We start from the raw sequence: 23,334 nt of genomic DNA, 5'->3' as shown, positions 1-23,334 counted from the left end.
TGAAAGAAGAGTTCCAGCAGAGTCACAAAGGCTGTGAGAGAACCTGAGCAACAGCCTGTGTGAATGAGGGGAAAGCTGGGCGTGGGAGAGGGGTTTCAGGAGGATGACAAGCTTGAGGATATGGAGACTTACGTTATGAAAAGACTTTGATTTTGCTTCTGAGTGGGATGGGGACACATTGGGAGACTCTGAGCAGGGGAGGGATGGGGATCCTCTATATTTTAAGAGGACTGTGGCAGCTCCAGAGTGGAGTTAGCAGGCCCTGACTGTCGGATGGCAGGAGCGGAGCCCAGGTGTTGGGTTAGCCCACTGCTGCAGCCCTCCGGGGAGCAGGGAGGGGATTCGGACTGGAATGTTGCCAGGGGAGCCAGGGAGAAGTAATCAAATCCCGAACATATTTTGAAGATACAGCTGACATGGTCTGCTGATGGACTGAAGGTGGATTGATTCAAAGAGAGATATGAAGTGATATTTACTGAGCACTTCCTTAGGCATTGCTAAGCACTTTGGAGTCATTCATTCATTTCATACTTAGCTACTGAACACATTCCAGGCTCTGAGGATGTAGGCAGCAAACAGAACGCCCTGCCTTTGTGTGACTTACTAGTGGGAGGGGACAAATAAAAAGCAAAATGAGTAAAATTCAGCAGTAAGTGCTGAGAACGATAGAGAAGGAAAGCAGAGGGAACGTCAGGAGAGGTGTGATTTTATATTTTCAAGTCTTATGTGCACCAGCTAATTGAATCCTCACGTAAACTCTCTGGTGTAAGTGCTATTGTGGTACCATTTTACAGATGAGGAAACTGAGGCACGGGGATGATCAATAACTTGCCCGAAGTTGCACAACCAGGAAATGGTAGAGCTGGACGCTGACAAGGCAGTCTCACTCCAGAGCCCAGTTTAGATACCAAGCACTTCCTATAAGATACACCTGCCCCAAACCAAAGGGTTTGCACTTTGGCTCTCAAGGAACTCAAGGCAAACTGGGACCTGTAAGAGGCCATGTGGGTCTCACCTCCCAAAGAAATAAAAATTTCTCAGTCTTTCCTACAGGGAGAAACACTTCTCTGGACTAAATTTTTGCAAGAAACCATTCGTGGCCCCCTTACACAGCAAGCGTGAAGTAACACAGGGGACACCTCCAAGTGGACTTTTCCTGAGAAAGCAGGAATGTCCCTAAACGAACCCTTTCTCCCATCCTAGCCTGTGAACAAAACTGGGGGTATAACATCGAATGTGCTCAGTGAAGACATCTGGCGGTGCTGGTCACCTCCCCACCCTTGCTCCTCCACCTCAGCACAAGCCATCTGCCCGTGCTCCTGGTGCTCACCTCCATATCTGCAAGTCCCGCAGCCTCTTTCAAACCCAACTTCAACCTCACCTTGTCCTGGACAGCGCTGCCCCACCCAGCCCTCTGCACTGCCCTGAGCTCTGCATTGGAAAGCGGGGGCCCGACACTCAGAATCTCCATCCTTTCCTCTCTCCACTGCTCTACACTTCAGTGTCTCTTTTTTCCTCTTTATTTTTTTAATTTATTTTTTAACTGGAGTAAAACTGCTTTACAATGTTGAGTTAGTTTCTGCTGCACGTGTGTGTGTTAAGTCACTTTACTCATGTCCGACTCTTTGTGACCACCATGGACTATAGCCTGCCAGGCGCCTCTGTCCATGGGATTCTCCAGGCCAGAATACTGGAGTGGGTTGCCATACCCTCCCCCAGGGGATTTTTCCAAACCCAGGGATCAAACCCACATCTCTTATGTCTCCTGCATTGGCAGGTCGGTTCTTTACCACTAGTGCCACCTGGGAAGCCAGTTTCTGCTGTACAACAATGCAAATCAGCCTAATTGTAAGTACATTCCCCTCCCTAGGGATTCTCCCTCCCCTCCCTGGATCCCACACCTCTAGATCATCACAGAGAGCTAGGCTGGGCTCCCTGTGTTGTTTCTGCTGTTAAAAAAACAAAGCACGCTGCTAACATTGGGCTTCGCTGGTGGCTCAGCTGGTAGAGAATCTGTCTGCAATGCAAGAGACCTGGGTTCAATCCCTGGGTCAGAGGATCCCCTGGAAAACGGAATGGCAACCCATTCCAGTATTCTTGCCTGGAGAATTGCATGGACAGAGGAGTCTGGCGGGCTACAGTCCACGGGGTCTCAAAGAGTCGGACACGACTGACTGACTAACACTTTCATTTTCATCATTGCCTTATGAGGACTGAGGGCTTCCCTCAGCTCAGATGGTAAAGAATCCACCTGCAATGTGAGAGACCTGGGTTCAACCCCTGGGCTGGGAAGATCCCTTGGAGAAGGGACTGGTTACCTACTCCAGTATTCTGGCCTGGAGAATCCCATAGACTGTATGGTCCATGGGGCTGCAGAGTCAGACACGACTGACTTTCACTTTCACTTTCACTATGAGGATTAAATGATATTATATCTACCAGTGCACCTGGTATCTACCCCTTGCAACACCTCGTGGCCCCAGCAAGGCACTCAATAAATGCAGGCCCCCTCTGTTGCTCTGCAGTGGCAGGATGCCAAGGAAGCGAGCATGTTCTCTGGGAGTGGGGCTGGAGGACTGACTGAGGCAAGGGAAAATCAGATGGCCAATACTTAGGCAGAGTGCCCGTTAAGTACTTCCCCTCCTTCAGACTCATTAAAGCAAAACTCCTGGGAAAAGGCAGATTTAATTTGAATCCTTTATCTCTAAGCAGAACACCAGGGAGTGGGGAACACTTGCTTGTCATGTCGAAACTGTGCCCAGCGGTCTGAAACTAAGACTTGTTCTCCAGGTGAGTTCACCTTTCAATATTTCCCTTCCCTCAGGCTGAGCTTTGCCGGCAGAGGCATGGAGACAATGTTTTATTCATGGGCCCTGTTCCCAGAGCCACGGGAAGGCATGTATGAGGAGGAGAGGGGACTGGAGGGGAGAAATCACAGACCCTCTCAGCCACCAGCACCCCCATCGTCCTTGCGTTGGTCCTACATCGGCAGGGGCTTCTGAACACCTCTCTCTGAGGGAGGGTATCAGCTTGAGACCCTGCCATCTTCCTGGGTTACCTGCCCTTCGGCTTGGTTTGAGGAGAGAAAATTCTTGCTGGTCTCTGAGGCCTCAGAAGCCTCGAGGAGATGCCACCATGGAGGTTCATGGAGCCTCCCTGGGGGAAGGGGTGGTGAGTGCAGGATGGATAAAGCACGGGTGCCGGAACAGGCTTCAGGATGAAGCAGATCTGGACTCCTGGCTTCCACTTGTTGGAGTCATGTGAACTTAAAGCTCTACTTTCCCCAAGTCTTCTTGTCCTCACTGGCGTATAGAATTCTTTGGAAGATCCCATGCACTGTGGTGTCAAAGACTTGGCTTGCTGCATGAGACTGGGTTCAACGCACAAGGGCTCTCATTTAGGATGGTGCCATCACAGCAGAGCAGCAGGTCAGCTTGAGGGAGGCTTTGGAAGTTCTGGATGTCAGAGTCCAAAGGGTCCAAGAGGTCGGCCTTAGCCTTACAAGTCATCTAGTTGCCATGTGTCACAGACAAGGAAACCGAAGCTCAGAGGGACCCATGGTGGTCTAAGGTCCAAGGTTGTCAGCTAATTACTGTTAACGTCAGACTTGCCCAGCACTCCCACCCTTCCACTGCACACACATCCCCTAGACGCCCCAGTCATCACTGACCATTCCAGTCTGGAATGGAGGCGGCGGGGGGAGACAGGGCCTTGGGACTGGCTCTCTCCCCAGTAATTGCCTGCCAAGGAAGAGCAGCCACACCAGGCCGGGCTGGGTTCTGCTCTGAGCTGCCTCAATAATTCCTCTTCCATCTGGATCAGGACCTAGGGAAAATCCCAGAGCCCTCCAGGGAGACAGCAGGCAGGGGAAGGGAGGAGCAGAGCTGATGAGTGCTGTCTCCCAGGGGCAGCCGCCCAGCCCAGCCTTGCAGTGAGGACAGAAGAGGGCTTCTTTCCGGACAACCAGATTACAAAGGAATCCTGGCCCCTGGGAAAAGGAGCCCCAGGGCTGAGCGATCCAAGTTCCTTTCTGCTCCATCAGCTGCCAGGCACCCACAGAACCTCCAGGGGCTGGGTTGAGACAGCCGAATAGAATAGAAAAACAGGAGCAGTGGGGCCAGTGGTGAGCAAAGCCAGAGATGAAGTCCCTCCCAATCAATGCCTGCCCATCTGAGAGAGGAGGGCACTCCCATCTGGACTCGTCCTTCCCTCCAGTCTGTGTTTTACACTTGTTTTTTTTTAAAGCAGTAGTAGGAAAAAGCACAAGCTTTGAAGTCAGACAAAACTGGGTTCAAATTCAGACTTTGCCGTTCTCAACTCTGTGACCGGGGGCAATTAATAAAGTTAACTGGGCTGCTGGGTCCTCATACCTAAGAACAGTTCCCTCTCCAGGGTGGTTGTGAAGCATGTGAAGCAGGAACGCAGGGCCAGAAGTGCAGTTAGGCATCTGCTCTTAATACAACTTTAAGACGTGCTAGCTGGTATACGGTATGGTTTCGTTATCACTATTATTACAGAAGATATTCAATAAAATCAAAGTATCCTCCCTTTGAAGGTGGGATCAGTTAAATTTAGTCACATTTTTCCATTTAAACTGTCAACTCTCAAGGGACCCTTCTAATGGAGAAAGACCAGAGTGTGAAGAGCGGACTCCCAAGACACTGAATTTGGCTTTGAAGGTATTTTTCAACAGTAATATCATTCTGTTTGCCTCACTCTAACAAGGGAAGGAATCTGAATTCCCTGAGTACTTAGGGAATGGTGATTAAAGAGAGAAAAGCCATTCCAAAGACATAAAAAGCAGAGAAAAACTAACCTAGGATTACAACTTTGCTCAAAGAAAATATTACAAAGGAGATCGTTCACAAATGATCATTCTCAAATATCTTTGTTCTTTCCAGCACCACCAAATTTTCTTCAGTTTATTGGAATACATCTAGAATAATGCAAATTTTGGAGACTGGTAGGGATCTATTGCCATTTCCCTTTCACAGGAACATCTAGAAAAGAGCCTAAGGGATGCTCTGGTCAAATCAACTGCTTATTAAGTAAAAGCCCTTGGTCAGTATCTCCCAGACTTGTCTAATGAACAGGACCCTTGTTCAAAATGCAGATTGTCCATCTCTATCCCACCTCATTCCTCCTCACAAAATTCTGATTCCAAAGGTCCAGGATGATGACTGGAAACCCGTTTTTAATGACCACGTCCTAGGAGTCCCATCAGGGCCAAGACTAAAGCTATAGCCTAGAACACAAAATTTAAGGACATGTTAAAAACTCCGTCATCAAGACAAATCATGGGTTCGTCTTTCAGTCGTGTTCAGCTCTTTGCCACCCCACAGACTGCAGTCTGCTAGGCTCCTCTGTCCATGGGATTTCTGAGAAAAGAGTACTGGAGTGGGTTGCATGGCCTTCTCTAGGGGATCTTCCCAATCCAGGGATCAAACCTGGGTCACCTGCATTTTTACAGGCAGATTGTTAACCATCTCAGCCACCAAGGAAGTCCCCAAACAAATCATAGTGTGATGCAATAGTCTGAAAATCAAAATTCATGCAATGAAAAATATATAAAAAATCTGAATTGGAAACTTTGAATCGAAAGTGGACTAGCAGCAGAAATATGTCATCTTGGGGCCTGAGGTGAAAGGAAAATCAGTAATACTGGTCATCTCACCCTGGGGGGCCCTGACTCTTACCAGCATATCAGCTGATAAGGAAATCCTGCCATAGACAGACTGCTAGTCCATCTCCTCTTCCGGAGATACTGATACAATCTGCCTTACCAGTTTGTAAAATCTCTTAATTGCTGGTCCTTCAGAAAGGTTGATGGGCAAGCAAAGTTTCTGGAGGTGGGACCTGGGATTCCAAACCTACATCCAGGTGGGTTCAGATGCACGGCCGGGTGTGAGAACCGTCCGAGGTGAGGCTCAGGAATCCCTGGGAAGGCTGAGGGGCGAGTGGTTTGCCTGAGCCTCCTTACCTTCTCTGTGTCGATGCCTCTGGACATGGACCAGGTGGACACGATGTAATCCATGACTCGCTCGCTCAGCCCCTTGGGCACCTGGTAGAGCTTCAGGAAGTCCCGGACACTGTTCAGCATCTCATGGTACCTGTTGGTGTTGGCGTACATCTGTTGGAAAATGGTCGTCACGTTCCCAAAGATGGTGGCATAGAGGAGGGCTAGCGGCAAGAGGAGGAGAAAAACACACACGTGAGTGGTCCCTGAACAGGACCCAAGAACGTCAAACTTGCTCAAAGTAGGCCAATGGCCAGAGTGGCTGCTCCAGAGCAGACGGTCCTGACCTTCTCAGGAGAAGCTCAGCCCAGGAGACTCTGGGATTGGACCCAGAAAGAGTCAGGTGAGACTTTTTGGAGACAGAGAGAGGGTTAAGGGGACTGGCATGACTGGGGCCAGAACGAGGATACAGATAGCAGTGCAGGCTGGGGACAGGACGGTTGAACTGCTTCATGTATACTTGTCACAGAAAGTTTGAGCCATGCCTGAAGCCGCTAGTTGAATGTGTTCTTATATGCTCTGTACCAGCCCAAATCCAAGGATTGAAGTCACTCAGTCGTGTCCAACTCTTTGTGACCACATGGACTGTAGCCTCCCAGGCTCCTCCATCCATGGGGTTTTCCAGGCAGGAATACTGGGGTGGGTTGCCATTTCCTTCTCCAGGGTAACCCAAATACAAATCAGCAAATCATCTTTTTAAAACTGTGCTGTCTGTCAACGACCCTACCTGCTGGAGACAGGATGGGGGAACGTGTCCCTCAGTCCTGGCTCTCACACAGCAAACAACACAGCAAAAAGACAGACTTTAAAAATGGAATCACAGATAATTAAATAAGAGCAAGCCTGCCGAGAACACTGAAGGATGTTAGATCTTTGTTTTATTGTTGAGGTGTGTGTTAACCCAACACGCCATTGCATTGTGATGTGGCTCCTGGGGGAAAAGCATGGCTTTGATATGAACAGAATAAAGTCAGGTCCCCTCTGAGACGTAACAAGCACATACTACATGCTACTGCTGCTCCCCCTACGTGTCCATTATGTCATCAGAAAACTCCACATTCTATGTGTAAACTGTATCTGCCTTTGGATGCTAAGCTCAAGTGCTACCTCTTCCAGGAAGCCTCCCCAGCACTCCTCCCCTCCATCTGTCCCCATGAGGGTGACTATGAGACTTCCCAAGCATACAAATCTAACTCAACTTATCACACAGTTACATCCAGATAAACCCATCGTAAGTTGGAAATGTCTTAAGTTAAAAATGCACTTATACATGTAATCTACCGAGCATCCTGAAAGTAAAAGAAAGTGAAAGAAAGTGAAACAAGTCGCTCAGTCGTGTCCGACTCTTTGGGACCTCATGGACCGTAGTCTACCAGGCTCCATGGTCCATGGGATTCTCCAGGCAAGAATACAGGAGTGGGCTGCTATTTTCTTCTCCAGGAGATCTTCGGAACCCAGCATCATAGCTCAGCCTAATTACCTTAGACATGCTCAGAACACATACATTAGCTTACAATTGGACAATGTAACACAAAGTCTATTTTATAATAAACTGTGAAATATCTTATGTAGTTTATTAAATATTGTACTGAAAGTGAAAAGCAAGATGGTTGTTTCCCTTTATGATCGCATGGCTGACTAGGAGCTGCAGCTCACTGCCACTTGCCTAGCATCCCAAGAGAATCACTCTATACATCACTAGCCCAGGAAAAGATCAAAATTCAAAATTGGAAGTACAGTTTCTGAAGGCATATCAATTTTGCACCACTGTAAAGCCAAAAAATCCCAAGTCAGAGACCGTATTTCTGTCGAGCTCACGCTGTACATACCATTTCATAATTGCATTCTTGCTCACCTTGCCCTTACGGGGTGGTCCTGCAGGCTGGACTCAGCTTTTCCTTGCCACTAAACCCTGGGGGCTAGTGCTACACTGGTGCCCAACAAATGTGTCACATTAGTGAATTGCATATGTTTTTGCTATGGCTTATTTTAAAAAAGAAGTGACTGAAATACAATGACAGCATATTAAAAAGCAGAGACATTACTTTGCCAACAAAGGTCCGTCTAGTCAAGGCTATGGTTTTTCCACTGGTCATGTATGGATGTGAGAGTTGGACCATAAAGAAAGCTGAGTGCTGAAGAATTGATGTGTTTGAACTGTGGTGTTGGAGAAGACTCTTGAGAGTCCCTTGGACTGCAAGGAGATCCAACAAGTCCATCCTAAAGGAGATCAGTCCTAGGTGTTCATTGGTAGGACTGATTTTGAAGCTGAAACTCCAATACTTTGGCTACCTGATGTGGAGAGCTGACTCACTGGAAAAGACCCTGATGCTGGGAAAGATTGAGGGCAGGAGGAGAAGGGGACGACAGAGGATGGGATGGTTGGATGGCATCACCGACTCAATGGACATGGGTTTGGGTGGACTCTGGGAATTGGTGATGGACAGGGAGGCCTGGTGTGCTGTGGTTCATGGGGTCACAGAGAGTCAGACACAGCTGAGTAACTGAACTGAACTGAAATACAATAAACTGTACATGTTAAAGTACACAACTTGGTAGGTTCTGACACATATACACCCATGAAACAATTAGCACAATCAAGACAGTAGCATATCCATCACCCCTAAAAATTTGGTCATGTCCATTTATAATCCCCTGACCCTTCTATCCCCAAGAAACTGCTGATGCTTTCTGTAGACTAGCTCGCATTTTAAAATATTTTATATAAATGGAATCGTATGGTATATACTCTCTTTAAACACCATACAATACCTCCATTTAAAGTGTACAGTTCAAGGGCTTCTAGTACATTGCTCGAGCTGTGCGATCATTACCACAATCTAAGTATAGCATATTTTCACGCTTTGCCAAAGGAAACCCTGTTCCCATTATTAATCATTCCTCATTTCCTCCCTAATCCCCTAGCCCTAGGCAACTAAAAATCTACTTTCTGTCCCTATAGATTTGCCTATTCTGGACATTTCGTACAAATTAAATAATACATGTGGCCTCCTGTAACTAGCTTCATTTAGAATAAAGATTTCAAGGTTCATCCACGTTGTAGCATGTATCAGTACTTCATTCCTTTTTATTGTTGACTAATGTCCTACGGGATGGATATTCCATATTTCATTTATCCATTCATCAGTTCATAGGCATTGGGGCCTTTCTACTGATAAATAATGCTGCTATGAACACTGGTATGTAAGCTTTTGTCTGAACATGTTCTCAATTATTTTGGAGTAAAATTACTATGTCATACAGTAATTATGTTTAACATTTTGAACCACAGCCAAACTATCCTCCAAAGTAGCTGCACCACTTTACATTTCCGCTAGGGGTGGAAATGTCTCCACATGTCTCCACATCCTTATCAACACTTGTTATCACCTGTCTTTTTGATTATTGCCATCCTCGTGAGTGTAAACTGATATCTCTCTGAAGCTTTGGTTTGCATTTCTCACATGACTGATGATGTTAAACGTCTTTTCATGTGCTTAATGACCATTGGCATGCTTTCTTCGGAGAATGTCCACTCAAATCCTATGCCCATTTTTCAACTGGACTTGTCTTATTATTACTGAGTTATAAGTTATTAATATATTCTGGATATAAATTCTTTATTAGATACTATTTGCAAATAGTGTCTCATATCATGTGGGTTGTCTTTTCACTTTCTTGATGGTATGGTTCGCAGCACTAAAGGTTTTAGTTTTGATGTAGTCTAATTATCTGTATTTTCTTCTGTTTCCTTTTTTGCTTGGCTTATTTCATTCAGTCCAATTAGTCTGTGAAGAAGGCTGAGCGCCAAAGAATTGATGCTTTTGAACTGTGGTGTTGGAGAAGACTCGAGAGTCCCTTGGACTGCAAGGAGATCCAACCAGTCCATTCTGAAGGAGATCAACCCTGGGATTTCTTTGGAAGGAATGATGCTAAAGCTGAAGCTCCAGTACTTTGGCCACCTCATGCGAACAGATGACTCATTGGAAAAGACTCTGATACTGGGAGGGATTGGGGGCAGGAGGAGAAGGGGATGACAGAGGATGAGATGGCTGGATGGCATCACTGACTCGATGGACCTGAGTCTGAGTGAACTCCGGGAGTTGGTGATGGACAGGGAGGCCTGGCGTGCTACAGTTCATGGGGTCTCACAGAGTCGGACACGACTGAGCGACTGAACTGAACTGAATTAGTCTGAGATTGATCTGTGTTGTTGCATGTATCAATAATTTGTTTTATTAAGAAAAAAAGTGTTACCTTAAAAATAATTATAAATTCACAGAAATCTGTAAAGATAGTACAGAGATCCATGTGTGTACCCTTCACCTAACTGCCTCACTGGTTACAGCTTATATAACTGGAGGATAATAGAAAAACTGAATGATTTACATTGTTATAAAGTATAGCTATAGTTCTGCATCATTTGATCACATGTGTACATTCACGTGTACCAAGCACCACAATCAAAATACAGAAATATTCCATCACCACAGCCATCTCCCTTTTGCTACCCCTTTATACTCACTCCCCCAGCAACCACTAATCTCTTCTCCCTTTGATAATTACGTCATCTCAAGAACATCACAGAAATAGGATCATACAGTATGAGCTTTTGAGACTGGCTTTTTTCACCAACTAAAATGCCCCTCACGTCCATCCACACTGTTGCATGTATCAACAGTTCATGCCTCTCTACCGATGAATAGAACCCATTGTACAGACACACCCCAATCATCTCTTTTGAATAATCTTCCTCGGCTTGACAGACTAAGGGAGGGAAAGTAAAAGAAAGGCAGAGATATGGATGGAAGGGAAGGAAATCTTCAGGTAAATCTGTCTGACAGCACTGGACACGGCTGCCTGGAAAACTGAAGACACAAATCTATCCAACAAGAATTGTAAATGAGGATGGGAAAGCATGCTGCCAGCTCTGGACAGGTGCCAGGAGTGGTACCCATCTGAACAAAAGGAGCCAGATGAAAAGCAGAAGTCATCCAACCTGAAGAATGCAGACGCCAGCTCTTCTAAGCTCGTAAATGACCTCAAACACAAGAGGGGCCACAGCTCCTCCTGTCCAGTAATGCCCCCAAGCGTGATCAAGGGCAGTTTTGTTCCCAAGGAGTCTGACTCTCACTCAATGAGCCTGCATGGCAGTCCTGCCTCAGCTCGGTTTTCTGGTCCACTATGAACCAGAGGTCATCCATGCCGAGTAGAGGTGCCTTTCTCAGAATGGCTGCTGAAAGTTAATTGAATCTTGGAGCTTAAAAACAGAGTTACAATAAATTAATACAATCAGAATAGCTCTCTTGCCCATGATCCGTGAACCAGGCGCAGGTCTGAGAAACTGGTGTGCTGGTCAGTTAAGGCAGTGATGCCCACTCTTCCCACCCCTGCCTGCTTCTGAGGCATTCTGGAAGGTTAAGGCTCCACAGGAGGACGTTATTCAATTATTATTTACTATTATGAAATATCATTATTATTAAAAATGGGTACTTCTTCTCTCAATGTCCCTTCTCTAATTTTATGTGAAGTGAGGTTTATTGTGGTTCAGTTGTGTCTGATTCTTTGCAACCCCATGGACTGAAGCATGCCAGGCTTCCTTGTCCTTCATTGTCTCCTGGAGTTTGCACAAAGTCATATCCATTAAGTCGATGCCATCCAACTGTCTCACCCTCTGTCTCCCCCTTTTCCTCTTGCCCTCAATGTTTCCCAGCATCAGGAAATGAGTCGGCTCTTCACATCAGGAGTGGCCAAAGTATTGGAGCTTCAGCATCAGTTCTTCCAGTGGATCAGGACTGATTTCCTTTAGAACTGACTGGTTTGATCTCCTTGCAGTCCAAGGGACTCTCAAGTGTCTTATCCAGCACCACAATTCAAAGGCATCAATTCTTTGGTGCTCAGCCTTCTTTATGGTCCAACGGTTATATGCTTTGAATGTGTGTATTTTATTTACTGATGTCTACATATGATGTATTATGCCCGTAAATACTCGAAATCGAACTGGAAGACTTGAAGTCAAGCTATGACATGAACACGTTTGAATGAGATGTGGGGAGGGAGAGAGGGAGACGGTCACGTCACTGTCAGGGCTGAACTCCACAGTGTGGGGAGCGCCCTGGGTGACTCTCACTGTGGATCAGTTGGGTCCTCCCAAGATGGGAAAGAAGTAAGAGGGCCTTTGCCAACCCCAACCCAAACTGTGGATTTGGATAAGAGCAGGTTAAAAAAAAGAGTCAACATTCTATCACACTGAAGCTCTGTGTCCCACCCAGAGAAAAATAAGACAATATTCTCTGACCCTTAATTAGAAATCTCTGCATGGACTTTGGGAGGAAAGGCAGCAAAGTTTTCATCTCTCTTTAGAAAGTTTAGTAATTCTTTTTGTATACATTATACATATACACTGTTTAAAGAGTTAAGTGGCTAAGATTTCATAAAATCCTTAGTCCCCTCGGCCTTCTTCCTTTTCACCCTATCTCCTCTTCTGCAGAAGCACCCACTTTCAAGTAGCTGATTGCTTCGCTACTGATCTCTGCCTTTGAATATCATGCTCAGATCACTGTGTCCAGATACTTTAGTTTCAGATGTTATCCACTGACCTCTGGGAATTTAGCTTCCACTCACTTCCCCTTCCCTTACTTCCAATCTCACACTCAAACCCAATACATTTTCCCATTGCCCCACCCTCCCAAAATATCATACCATCATTTTGGTTAGACAATTATCTGTTTATATTACAACTAAATGAATGCCAGGCACAGATAAGTCTTGTGGTTACATTTCATGTGACGACAGTGGTTACTTTTCCTTTCCTGCAATGTTTTCTAATAATAGACTCTGTCTTTTCATTTGCTTGGTTTAGCTGTCGCTAATTTGACTCCAGACTCTCCCACAGATAAATACGTCTCTTCTTAATATGTTAAAACCCATTAGTTCGTCTATCTACTTCATTTCCTCAAAGAAGTCCTCCCTAGAAGCTTCTGAACTGTTCCACTGTCAGCTGTGTGGATGCGTCCACCCAGGAAGTCACTCCACCTATTGAGTCTGAGCCTTCGATGCCTGCGTCTTGTGTCTTCTGTTTTGGCTTCTCCCTTTTTGTTGGTCAAAGACATCCTCTAACAGCTTTCTGAGAAGGGAGCAAAACCTTTGAGACCTAACATGTTGACTCATACTCAGTTAACAGCTTGTCTGGGTGTAGAATTCTAGATTAGAAATCATTTCTCCCAGAATTTTGGGGGCATTTCCCCAGTGTCTTGCTGTTGAGAAGTCAAAAGTATTCAGACCCTTCCTCTCTCATACTGAACCTGTTTTCTTTCTCCTTTCTAGAAATTCATTTTTTACAATGTTCTAAAAGTGCATAAAGATGTACCATCTGCTCTGGTTCAGGTTCTGTCCATTGTGCTAGGCTTTCAATAAGCCTTTTCAACCCAAGAATTTATGCCCTTTATTTTAAGAAAATTTTCTTGGGTTATTTCGTATACTTTTCTCTCTTCTTTTGTTAACTTTCCTCCAGCAGATCAAAGTGATAAGAAAAGGAAAAGAGAAGAGAGCAGAGGGGAGGTGAGAAAGTAGATGGGCAGGTGGTGACAGCAGTCAGGGGGCGTGCTGATGGAAGGACCAGCATTAACAAGGACACTTTTTAAACTTCTAGTCAGCTTTCTTTTAGCACCTGGATAAATTTCTTCACAGTCCCTCAAAAGGCAAGGGAGAAGGGAAACTGAGAGTCTGTTCTATGAGCCCCAAATATTAGGAAGCCCTAGTTGGACACAATATATTAAAGGCAACGGAAAAGGAAGGAGGCAGCACAACGCTTAGGATCTTTGATGGGACAGAAAGATGTTCAAGGAGGGAGTCTGTGCTAAGGAGTGTTGAACAGGCCTCAGGTCCTAAGCTGCTGACTATTCTCTGCAACAAATAACAGACTTTTATCAGCCACACCCCTTCTCCTCTCCTGTCCCTCTTTGGTACGCCTACTCCAGGTGCAGCTCATCTACCTGCTACCAAGGGGAAGCAAAGAAGGCAGGAAACTGTCCTGTTGTTAGAAGGGCATCTCTGGAATGCCAGGTGACCAGCTTCTGCAGAGCTGTCAACTCTCACTAGCACACTTTTAATATAACAATCTAATTCTTTGCTTGCTTTGATACTTATTTTTTGGCAGTGCCACAAAGCATGCAGGATCTTAATTCCCCAATCAGGGACTGAACCTGCACTCCCTGCATTGAAGCGTGGAGTCTTAACCACGGGATTGCCAGGGACGTCCCTAGCATACTTCTAATAATCAGTGGGTTAAACAGACTTATAGGCTGCTCCAGGAAGTTGGTCTTTATTCATAAAATTATTTCAGAAAATGCACTCCAACTTTTAATAAACAAACTTGCACGGCATAATGGACTTCAAAATTCAAGAAGAAAAATAACTGTAAATAATAAGGTGCCCCTTCAGCTGGCAAAGCTTATCTCTATCAACACTTAGAGATAAAGAATATGAATCTTTTTCCTTTTTGTAATCATTTAAAAATCATTGCTCTCTATTGGTAGTTTATGGGTCTATCCACTCTGACTTAGTTCGATGTGGAATTCCACATAATAAACTAGAATGTAAAGAAGACTCTACCCTCACACCTATGTTTGTTTCTGTATTCTTAACACCCAGCAAAAGTTCATCAGGGTTTTTAACAGTTTGAGTGGGCCTTAACCCTAATTTCTGATTCAGTAGGTATTCGGCAGGCCCCCAAAAAAAGAAAGGTGCTCAATCATGTCTGACTCTTTGAGACCCCATGGACTGTAGCCCACCATGCTCCTCTGTCCATGGGATTTTCCAGGCAAGAATACTGGAGCGGGTTGCCATTCCCGTCTCCAGGGGATCTTCCCGACCCAGAAATGGAACCTGGGTCTCCTGCATTGCAGCCAGATTCTTTACCATATGAGCCACCAAGGTGGGCCCTAGAGAGTTTTCATTCTAACAAGTTCCCAGGTGATGCTGCTACTCCTGGGAACTTCGGGAAGCATGCTACTGAGTCTATCTTCTATTGCAATCCAAGTTTTAATTTACAATATGTTGTCAAACTCTATGGACATGAACATTAGTTTTGATTTCCTCTTCAAATAAGCATGTTGGGTATTCACTGATTTTTCTCTTTTACGTGCAAAGGTAGATGGAAAGAGTTGCTTATCTATAAAAAGCCAGTTTCTGAATATAGGCTATAACATTCTCTCTCCCTCTCTCCCCTCCTTGCTTCTTTAAGGCTTCTTCCTCTCTGGCTACGCAGCACCCTCAGGTTTCATAGGTACCAACAAGAAAAACTGAGGAAACAGAAGCTATTTCTAAATTTGCATTAAACTAGATAGCGCCTGAAATTCAATATCCATTAAGATCATGCCTCACTACAGCTCTTTTTTAAAAATGAGGCTTAATTTCTTCTTCTTTTTTTTTTTTTTTTTTTTTTTGGAGAAAAAGGAAAAAGACTTGTTATATGAATTTCCCTTAAAACAAAATCACCAGTCTAGTCGGACACGACTGAGCGACCTCACTTTCACTTTTCACTTTCTTGTATTGGAGAAGGAAATGGCAACCCACTCCAGTGTTCTTGCCTGGAGAATCCCAGGGACAGAGGAGCCTGGTGGGCTGTCATCTATGGGGTCACACAGAGTCGGACACGACTGAAGCGACTTAGCAGCAGCAGCAGTGATCCTTAATTCCCCATTAGCCAGCCATCTGATGAGCATGAAATGCTCATTAAGTCAGGTAGCTATGCTGGTGGGTTTGGAGGGAAAGTTATTAACACACACCTAACATAGGCATTGAGATTTCCAAGCAATTCAGAGACATTCTCCCACTTCCACGACATGAATGACATACAGAAAGTAGAGTCTAAGAAGGCAGAGAAAGAGCTCAGAAGTTGAATCTTCTGCTTCCTACATTAGGTGTAGCCCAGCAAATCCTGATCAGTGAATGCAGAAACGTGTGCACCCATAATGTTATCTGAAGAAAGATGCTATCCTCAGTTACACCCTCCTGGGTTGAAATGTCAGCTCAGCCACTTAAGAGCTGTGTGCCCAGAGGCAAATTACTTCCTTCCCCCTTCATTTCTGTTCATCTGACAGCAGGAAAAATACCTGTTTACCTCCCTGGATTGTTAGGGAAATGGGATACTGGGTTACAGTGTCTGGAGTATGGGGCAGGAACATACAGACCCCCAGTGTATCTATCTTTACAGCTCACTGTCCTGTGAAAAAGGGAAAGTGAAGTTGCTCAGTCCTGCGGACTCTTTGAGACCCCATGGACTGTAGTCTACCAGGCTCCTCTGTCCGTGGTATTTTCCAGGCAAGGATACTGGAGCCGGTTGCCATTTCCTTCTCCAGGAGATCTTCCCAACCCAGGGATTGAACCCCGGTCTCCCGCATTGTAGGCAGATGCTTTGCCATCTGAGCCACCAGGGAAGTCCTATAGTCACCTGTGAAGAGTACACACACCCAAGAACCTTTCCTCAAGACAATAGTGAGGAACAGTAGTCTGAATGGAATCTGTCTTTTAACTGCATGCTGTGCTGTGCTTAGTCACTCAGTCGTGTCCAGCTCTTTGCGATCCCATGGACTGTGGCCCGCCAGGCTCCTCTGTCCACGGGATTCTCCAGGCAAGAATACTGGAGCGGGTTGCCATGCCCTCCTCCAGGGGATCTTCCCAACCCAGGGATTGAACCCAGGTCTCCTGCACTGCGGGCACATTCTTCACCATCTGAGCCTCAGGTGGACTCAAAATTTATCATTACAAGAAAATACGGCAGTCCAGAAGAGACATGTCTGAAACCACCACATAGTGTACAAACAGATGCTTCCAAAGGAATCTCTAAAATCCATAAATGTTGAAGAACTTTGACATACCAGCTGACAGAATGACTACTGAGTGGTTCTGAATGAAGCCGCTTGTGGATTAGGAAGAACCGAAGGATGAGAGTAAGTGATCAGGTGGGGGCAGTGGAGACAGGAAGAGAGGGTAGGGAATGAGGCCTGGAAACAAGATCTAGCTCTTGTTTCATGTCATCTGGCCCACATGACAGCAACACATCTGATTTTGTTAACGTATTTTTGGTCTTTGCTGCTGTTATTGCTTTTGCTTATTCTAATGGGATAATGACAGAGTGGGCGTGAGGATGTTTATATTGGCATGGTGACTGGCAACTAACTTTCAAAACCTTAATTCCTGTGATTTGAAGCCCACAGCTATGAAACTCATTGTCTGGGAAGAAATGGGTAGCAACAAAGGGAAGGAAAAGAAGTAAAGGCTCCTGGCCATGCCAGCAGATCAAGCCAGCACAGGAGAATGCGGTTTGCGCTTTAGACAAAAAGGTGCAATTTGGAATCCTGGTTCCACCCCGCAACCTTGAGATGATGGGTTCACCCTCTCTAAATTTCATCATATATAGTAGACTTTAATAATTGCCTTTTAGTTTATTTTTAAATAAGTGGTATAATGTATATAAATTGCTTATCACAATACCTGGTACAAAATAAATGCTCAATATAAAATAACGAGAATTAATTGCAGAACGGTTAAGGACCATTTCCAGGTTATTTCCTGGAAATGTTCCTTCACTAAGTTAATCATCAGATGTTTTAATTCAACAAACGTTAGCTCAGTACTCAAGTGAGTCATGTGCTGGGAAGCAACATGGTTCAGTGAACACAGCTCAGGCTCCAAAGAGAAGGAACCAAGGGGTTAAATTATTGGTCCTGCCACTAACTCAGGTCATAAGAGCCTCAGTTTCCTCATTTGTGAAAGGGAGAGGGTAATCTCCACCTCTCAGAGTCTCAGTGAAGATTCAATGAGTTACCGTGATAAATGCCAGCAGTGACAAATGCTAACTACAATGCTGGCATGGGGTGGGCTGGAAATCAATCTTAGTTTCCTCTTTTGAACCACCCACTGTGAACATCCCTCCATCAGTCACCCCTGACTCCAGTCTCCTCAGTCCTCGGCTTTGGGTGGGTACCTTCTCCTGCAGTATATAGGCTTGCGCTTGTCCTTAAATAGTGACTTTCCAGACTGCAGGAAGTGGTGGGGTCATTTCAGGGGCATATTTCTTTGCATTCAGTAGGTGCTCAGTAAACACAGCTGACTAACACTTGAAGACACTATTCCAAAAAGGTGAGTTTGTCTAGGTTCAATTATACAAGGCACAAAGAGAACTAGAACCTGGGCTCCCCAGGTGGTGCGAGGGGTAAAGAACCTGCCTGCCAGTGCAAGAGACATGAGAGACATGGGTTCAATCCCTGGGGTGGGGAGATCCCCCTGAGGAGGAAATGGCAACCCACTCCAGTATTCTTGCCTGGAGAATCCCATGGACAGAGGAGCCTGGTGGGCTAGAGCCCATAGGGTCACGAAGAATCAGACACAACTGACTTTAGCACGCACAAAGAGAGCTAGAGCCAAACACAGCGTGGGTTCGCTTTTCCCACATGCCATCACCAACTCTCTGACACCAACTGATGTCTTACAATTCAGCTCAGTTTCTGAGACCATCAGACTCCAATAAGCTGAGGGCTCAATCCAAAGACAGCCCTCTACTTCAGTTCCCAACGCAAGTCTAGGTTGTCACCTGTGCTTCTGATTGTCTGGTTGTACATCAGAGAGTCCCACGACATCCTCTTTGTATTAGATTCATTTGCTAGAGGGGCTCAGAGAACCCAGGAAAATCGTTTACTCAGTTCAGTTCAGTTGCTCAGTCATGTCTGATGCTTTGTGACCCCATGAACCGCAGCATGCCAGGCCTTCCTGTCCATTACCAACTCCCAGAGTTTACTCACTAGATCACTGGTTTATCACAAAGGATATTAAGGGATACGAATCAATAGCCAGATGAAGACACATATAGGATGAGGCTCCAAACAAAGAGACTCCTGCCCCTGTGGAGTTTGGGGTCTAGCATGGTGGTACATGGAAGCATTCGGGTTCATGAACCTGAAAGTTCTCCAAATCCATCCTTCTGAGTTTTGATGGCAGATTCATTATATAGGCATGCTTGATTGCATCGCTGGTGACTGAACTCAGTCTCCAGTGTCTCTCCTTTCCCAGGTCAGGGGCGGGGCTGAAAGTTCCAAGTCTGTACCACATGGCTGGCCCCATCGGCAACCAGCCTCCATCCTTCGGTGGGGCCAAGTCACCCCATTAACACATCAAGAGACACCTTTATTGCTTTCATCACAGAAAATGTCAAGGGTTTTAGCAGCTCTGTGTCAAAGATAGGGACAAAGACTAAACATGCATTTCTTATCATGAATCATAATATCGCACGAGAGCTTCTCAAAGTTTGGTCTTGGGCACAGGCATTTGGTAGAAATGCAGGTTCTCAGGCCCACCCCAGACCAACTGAATCAGAATGTTTGGGGGTGAGGTCCAGGAATTTGTGTTTTTTCAAACTCTCCAGGTGATGTTGATGCCCTCTGAAGTTTGAGAAGCTCTGCTTTACCTCATCCTCATCCTCAGTATTTCCCTAATAAGTTTTAAGCATAAGGCCTTACCCCAAGGGAGGAGAATGGTCAGAGGGGGGAAAAAATAGTGGGCCATATTGAGGAAGCACTAGAGGCTATGAAGGCAGCTGACCTTATTCCACTGGACTGAACAATGGCAATAAAGCCAGGAGAGAATGAGAGAGTAAGCCCAGGTCAGCGATACCTTGATGCCTGGGACACCAATGGAAACACTATGCTCAGCTCTGAATTTCCTGCCAGCACTATGCCCTCTTTGGGCCACCTACTGTGAAGAACTGGCTCATTGGAATAGACCCTACTGCTGGGAAAGATTGAAGGCGGGAGGAGAAGGGGGCCACAGAGGATGAGACAGTTGGATGGCATCACTGACTCAATGGACATGAGTTTGGGTGGGCTCTGGGAGTTGGTGTCAGACAGGGAGGCCTGGCATGCTGCAGCTCATGGGGTCACAAAGAGTGGGACACGCCTGAGCAACCGAGCTGAACTGAACTATGCCCTCATTCCTCAAGTTGGACAGCTATTCCCCCCAAATCAGAGAATATAAAACCCTCCTAACATTCCCTATAACAAGAAAAGCCTGCAAACTCTCATTTAATATCTTGCTAAGAATAGCACAAATTCCTATACCACGTTAAACCTCTGCCGTGGTGGTGACTGTCACTTAACAAGCAGAATTCTTACAGGGAGACAGAAGGTTATTTTCAGCTATTTCTCATCTGTTGAATAAAAACAACAGCTCCTACCCCATGGTAACCCATTAACAATGCAGCCTGTGCCACCTCATTTCAACCAGTGTTTTAATAGCACCACAGATAAAGGCCCAGCAATTTCCACAGGCAATTACTTCTGCAAATGAATCAAGAAGGTCAGAAGCAAGTTGAAAAGGTCTCCGAATAATTTGCTGCTTTCACTTATTTTGTGCTTGCTGAGTTCTTGATTGCAAAGAGATGACCATTAAGTACAGTCTTACCTGGCTAACAGTAGGCTGCCTTGCAGGTTTGCAAATCCAGGCCTTGCTTTACTTCACAATGGGAGCCCTATTTCTCCAATATGAGTCACCAAAAAGAATCTAATTAGCAAAGCCATCTAAAAATGACACATACTTTTTGAAGTCATTTAAGCAAGCATGTTAACCTTAACTGGGGTCATTTTCAGTTATGTCTATTCCTAAAGTTATAGGCTCATACAAAGCTCAAACTTTTTTTTTTTTCAAAACCATCTCAAAATGGAAAAAAGAAACTATTCAGAAGGTACTACTATCACCATGGTGAACTAAATTGGACCAGCACAATGACCACAGACAGGGCCTCTTATACCTCCTTCAATAATAATAACAGAAATTGAAATCACTTTCTCATCGTTGACAACTCTGATCTCAGCACCTCGAGCATCTGCTGATTTTCCTCACTGAACCACCATTAGCCTCTTAGCTTTTCAAAAGCAGAATTGGAGGTATTTAGTTGCCCAGTGACACTGTGGGTCACAGTGCCTCTTTCCACCTTCCCTCCAGAATGACAGATCCCCCAGCTTCACACTACCCAGGATGCCAAGAAGTCGGGAGCTATCAACTATCCCACCAGACAGAACTGTCCTTCTTTCCTGACTCAGTGGTGCTAATCCCAAGCCTACTGTCTCATAGCTGTAAGGCAAGTGACCCCATCCATTTGGGCACTGGGGGCCCAGATAGTTACTTAACGAATGAATAAGTGATGATGACAGTAACAATGACAACTAGCATGTACCTGGTTTTACTATGTAAGAGTCATTGTTCTAACCATTTTGCATACGTGGTTTATCTTAATGGTAGCTACTACTATTATCTTCACTTAACTGATAAGGAATCTGAGTCAAGAATGTTTAAGTGACGGGCACAAGGTTGCGCAGCTGGTAAGAGGCAGATGGAAGATTCACGCCCCGGCAGGCTGGCTCGGGAATGGCCTCCACCACGGTACCAGATGCCTCTCTAAACACAGGTCTGCCGGATACTATTCCAATGCTTCATATATATTGAATATTTCAGTCTCTTAACAGCCCTCTAAGGTAGGGTCTATCATTAACCTTAATTACAGACGGGCCAAGATCACACAGCTAGCTAGTACAGAGCCGGATTCAAACCAAGGCAGATACTAAGATACTAAGTCCATGCCCCCAAACTTTACACCAGAGTTTTTCAGCCTCTGCGCCATCAGTATGCTGGTCCAGTGAATTCTTTGCTGTGGGAAGTGGCCATGTGTGTCACAGGATGTGTGGCAGAAGCTCTAGCCTCTACCCTCTGATGCCAGGACCACCCCCGATGTGGTCATGAAGAATGTCTCCAGCCATTGCCATGACCTTTGGCAGGCAAATTCACAGCCAGCTGAGGACCACTGCTCTACACTCTACTTCTTTCCCTTCAATCAATAAACCTGCCGAGTGATGGAGTCAGACAAGAAACAGGACTGCATGGGATCTGAAGTCCCTGTAATCTCCCCCAAAATGGCTGATTATGAATTGTGGACTATGGGATTAAAAGGAAAAATTGAAGTGGACACTAGTCCTATTCCTAATGACAAAAACGTGGTCTTTCTCATTTTCATAGATACATAAAGGCAATTGTGTCTATAAAGACACATAATTTACATACTAATGATGATGTCCATAATTGACTCTGAGGAGTTCTTATAAGCCTAGATATCTGTCTTCCACAAAGATTTTAATCAGGTAGGAAATAATTCTCTTACCAATACATTCATCTTGAATCTCTGCTGCTTCCTTCTCACTAGGTCTGAAACATCTCTCAGTAGAGGCTTGGAGTCACATGATTCAAGGGTTAAATACCAGTTATCTGCTACTCATTTGCTGTGCAAATTTGGGCAAAGCACTTAACCTCTCTGACCTCTATTTTCCTCATGCATCAAAAGGGGATAATACTCTCTGCCTTACGGTAGGATTTCGGTGAGGATTAAAGGTCTGTCTAGTCAAGGCTATGGTTTTTCCAGTAGTCACGTATGGATGTGAGAGTTGGACTATAAAGAAAGCTGAGTGCCGAAGAATTGATGCTTTTGAACTGTGGTGTTGGAGACGACTCTTGAGAGTCCCTTGGAATGCAAGGAGATCCGTCCATTCCATTCTAAACGAGATCAGTCCTGAATATTCATTGGAAGGACTGATGCTGAAGCTGAAACTCCAATACTTTGGCCACCTGATGCGAAGAGCTGACTCACTGGAAAAGACCCTGATGCTGGGAAAGATTGAAGGTGGGAGGAGAAGGGGATGACAGAGGATGAGATGGTTGGATGGCATCACCGACTCAGTGGACATGAGTTTGGGTAGGCTCCGGGAGTTGGTGATGGACAGGGAGGCCTGGCATGATGCGGCTCAGGGGGTCACAAAGAGTCGGACACGACTGAGTGACTGAACTGAAATGTGATGTTGTCCGTGAAGTACTCCATGTAGCACATGCCAAATACAAGCCAGTTATTGCTGTTATTATCATTCAAGATCCAGCTCAAAATGTAAGTCTTCCAGAAGCCACCCAGATCCTGCACGTCTAACTTCCCCACTGGGCTTGTTCTCCAGTGTAACTCATGTGTGAAATCAATAATAACTCAGATGGGCCCTTCTCACCCAGAACCTCCATGACCATGATTCTCAACCAGGGCCCTATTAGAATCACCGAAAGAGCTCTTTAAGATTCAGTTTCCTAGGTTTCGCTATACTCAGGGGTGAAGTGGGGTAAGAAGAGGGTGAACAAGCAGATGCTGTAGAACTGCCCTGATTCTTACAGGCGTCGCTATCTCACCCCCATCTGTGAACGTCTAAATTCATCTGTGAGCAACCACTAGAGGCATC

At 45.4% G+C, this 23,334-nt stretch overlaps 1 protein-coding gene across 2 annotated transcripts in view; it reads right to left on the bottom strand.

Moving 5' to 3' along the window:
- The window catches only part of KCNH1 (potassium voltage-gated channel subfamily H member 1), a 417,456-nt gene that overhangs the window by 113,392 nt on the left and 280,730 nt on the right, over positions 1 to 23,334 (bottom strand). For both annotated transcript variants that reach the window (XM_018060769.1, XM_018060768.1), the window contains exon 8: positions 5,981 to 6,180. In XM_018060769.1, the coding sequence (XP_017916258.1) occupies positions 5,981 to 6,180 (200 nt within the window). The remainder of the gene's footprint in view (positions 1 to 5,980; positions 6,181 to 23,334) is intronic.

The sequence above is a fragment of the Capra hircus genome, chromosome 16 (assembly GCF_001704415.2).
Source record: "Capra hircus breed San Clemente chromosome 16, ASM170441v1, whole genome shotgun sequence".
NCBI classification, from domain to species: Eukaryota; Metazoa; Chordata; class Mammalia; order Artiodactyla; family Bovidae; genus Capra; species Capra hircus.
This window is presented reverse-complemented; position numbering and strand designations above follow the sequence as displayed.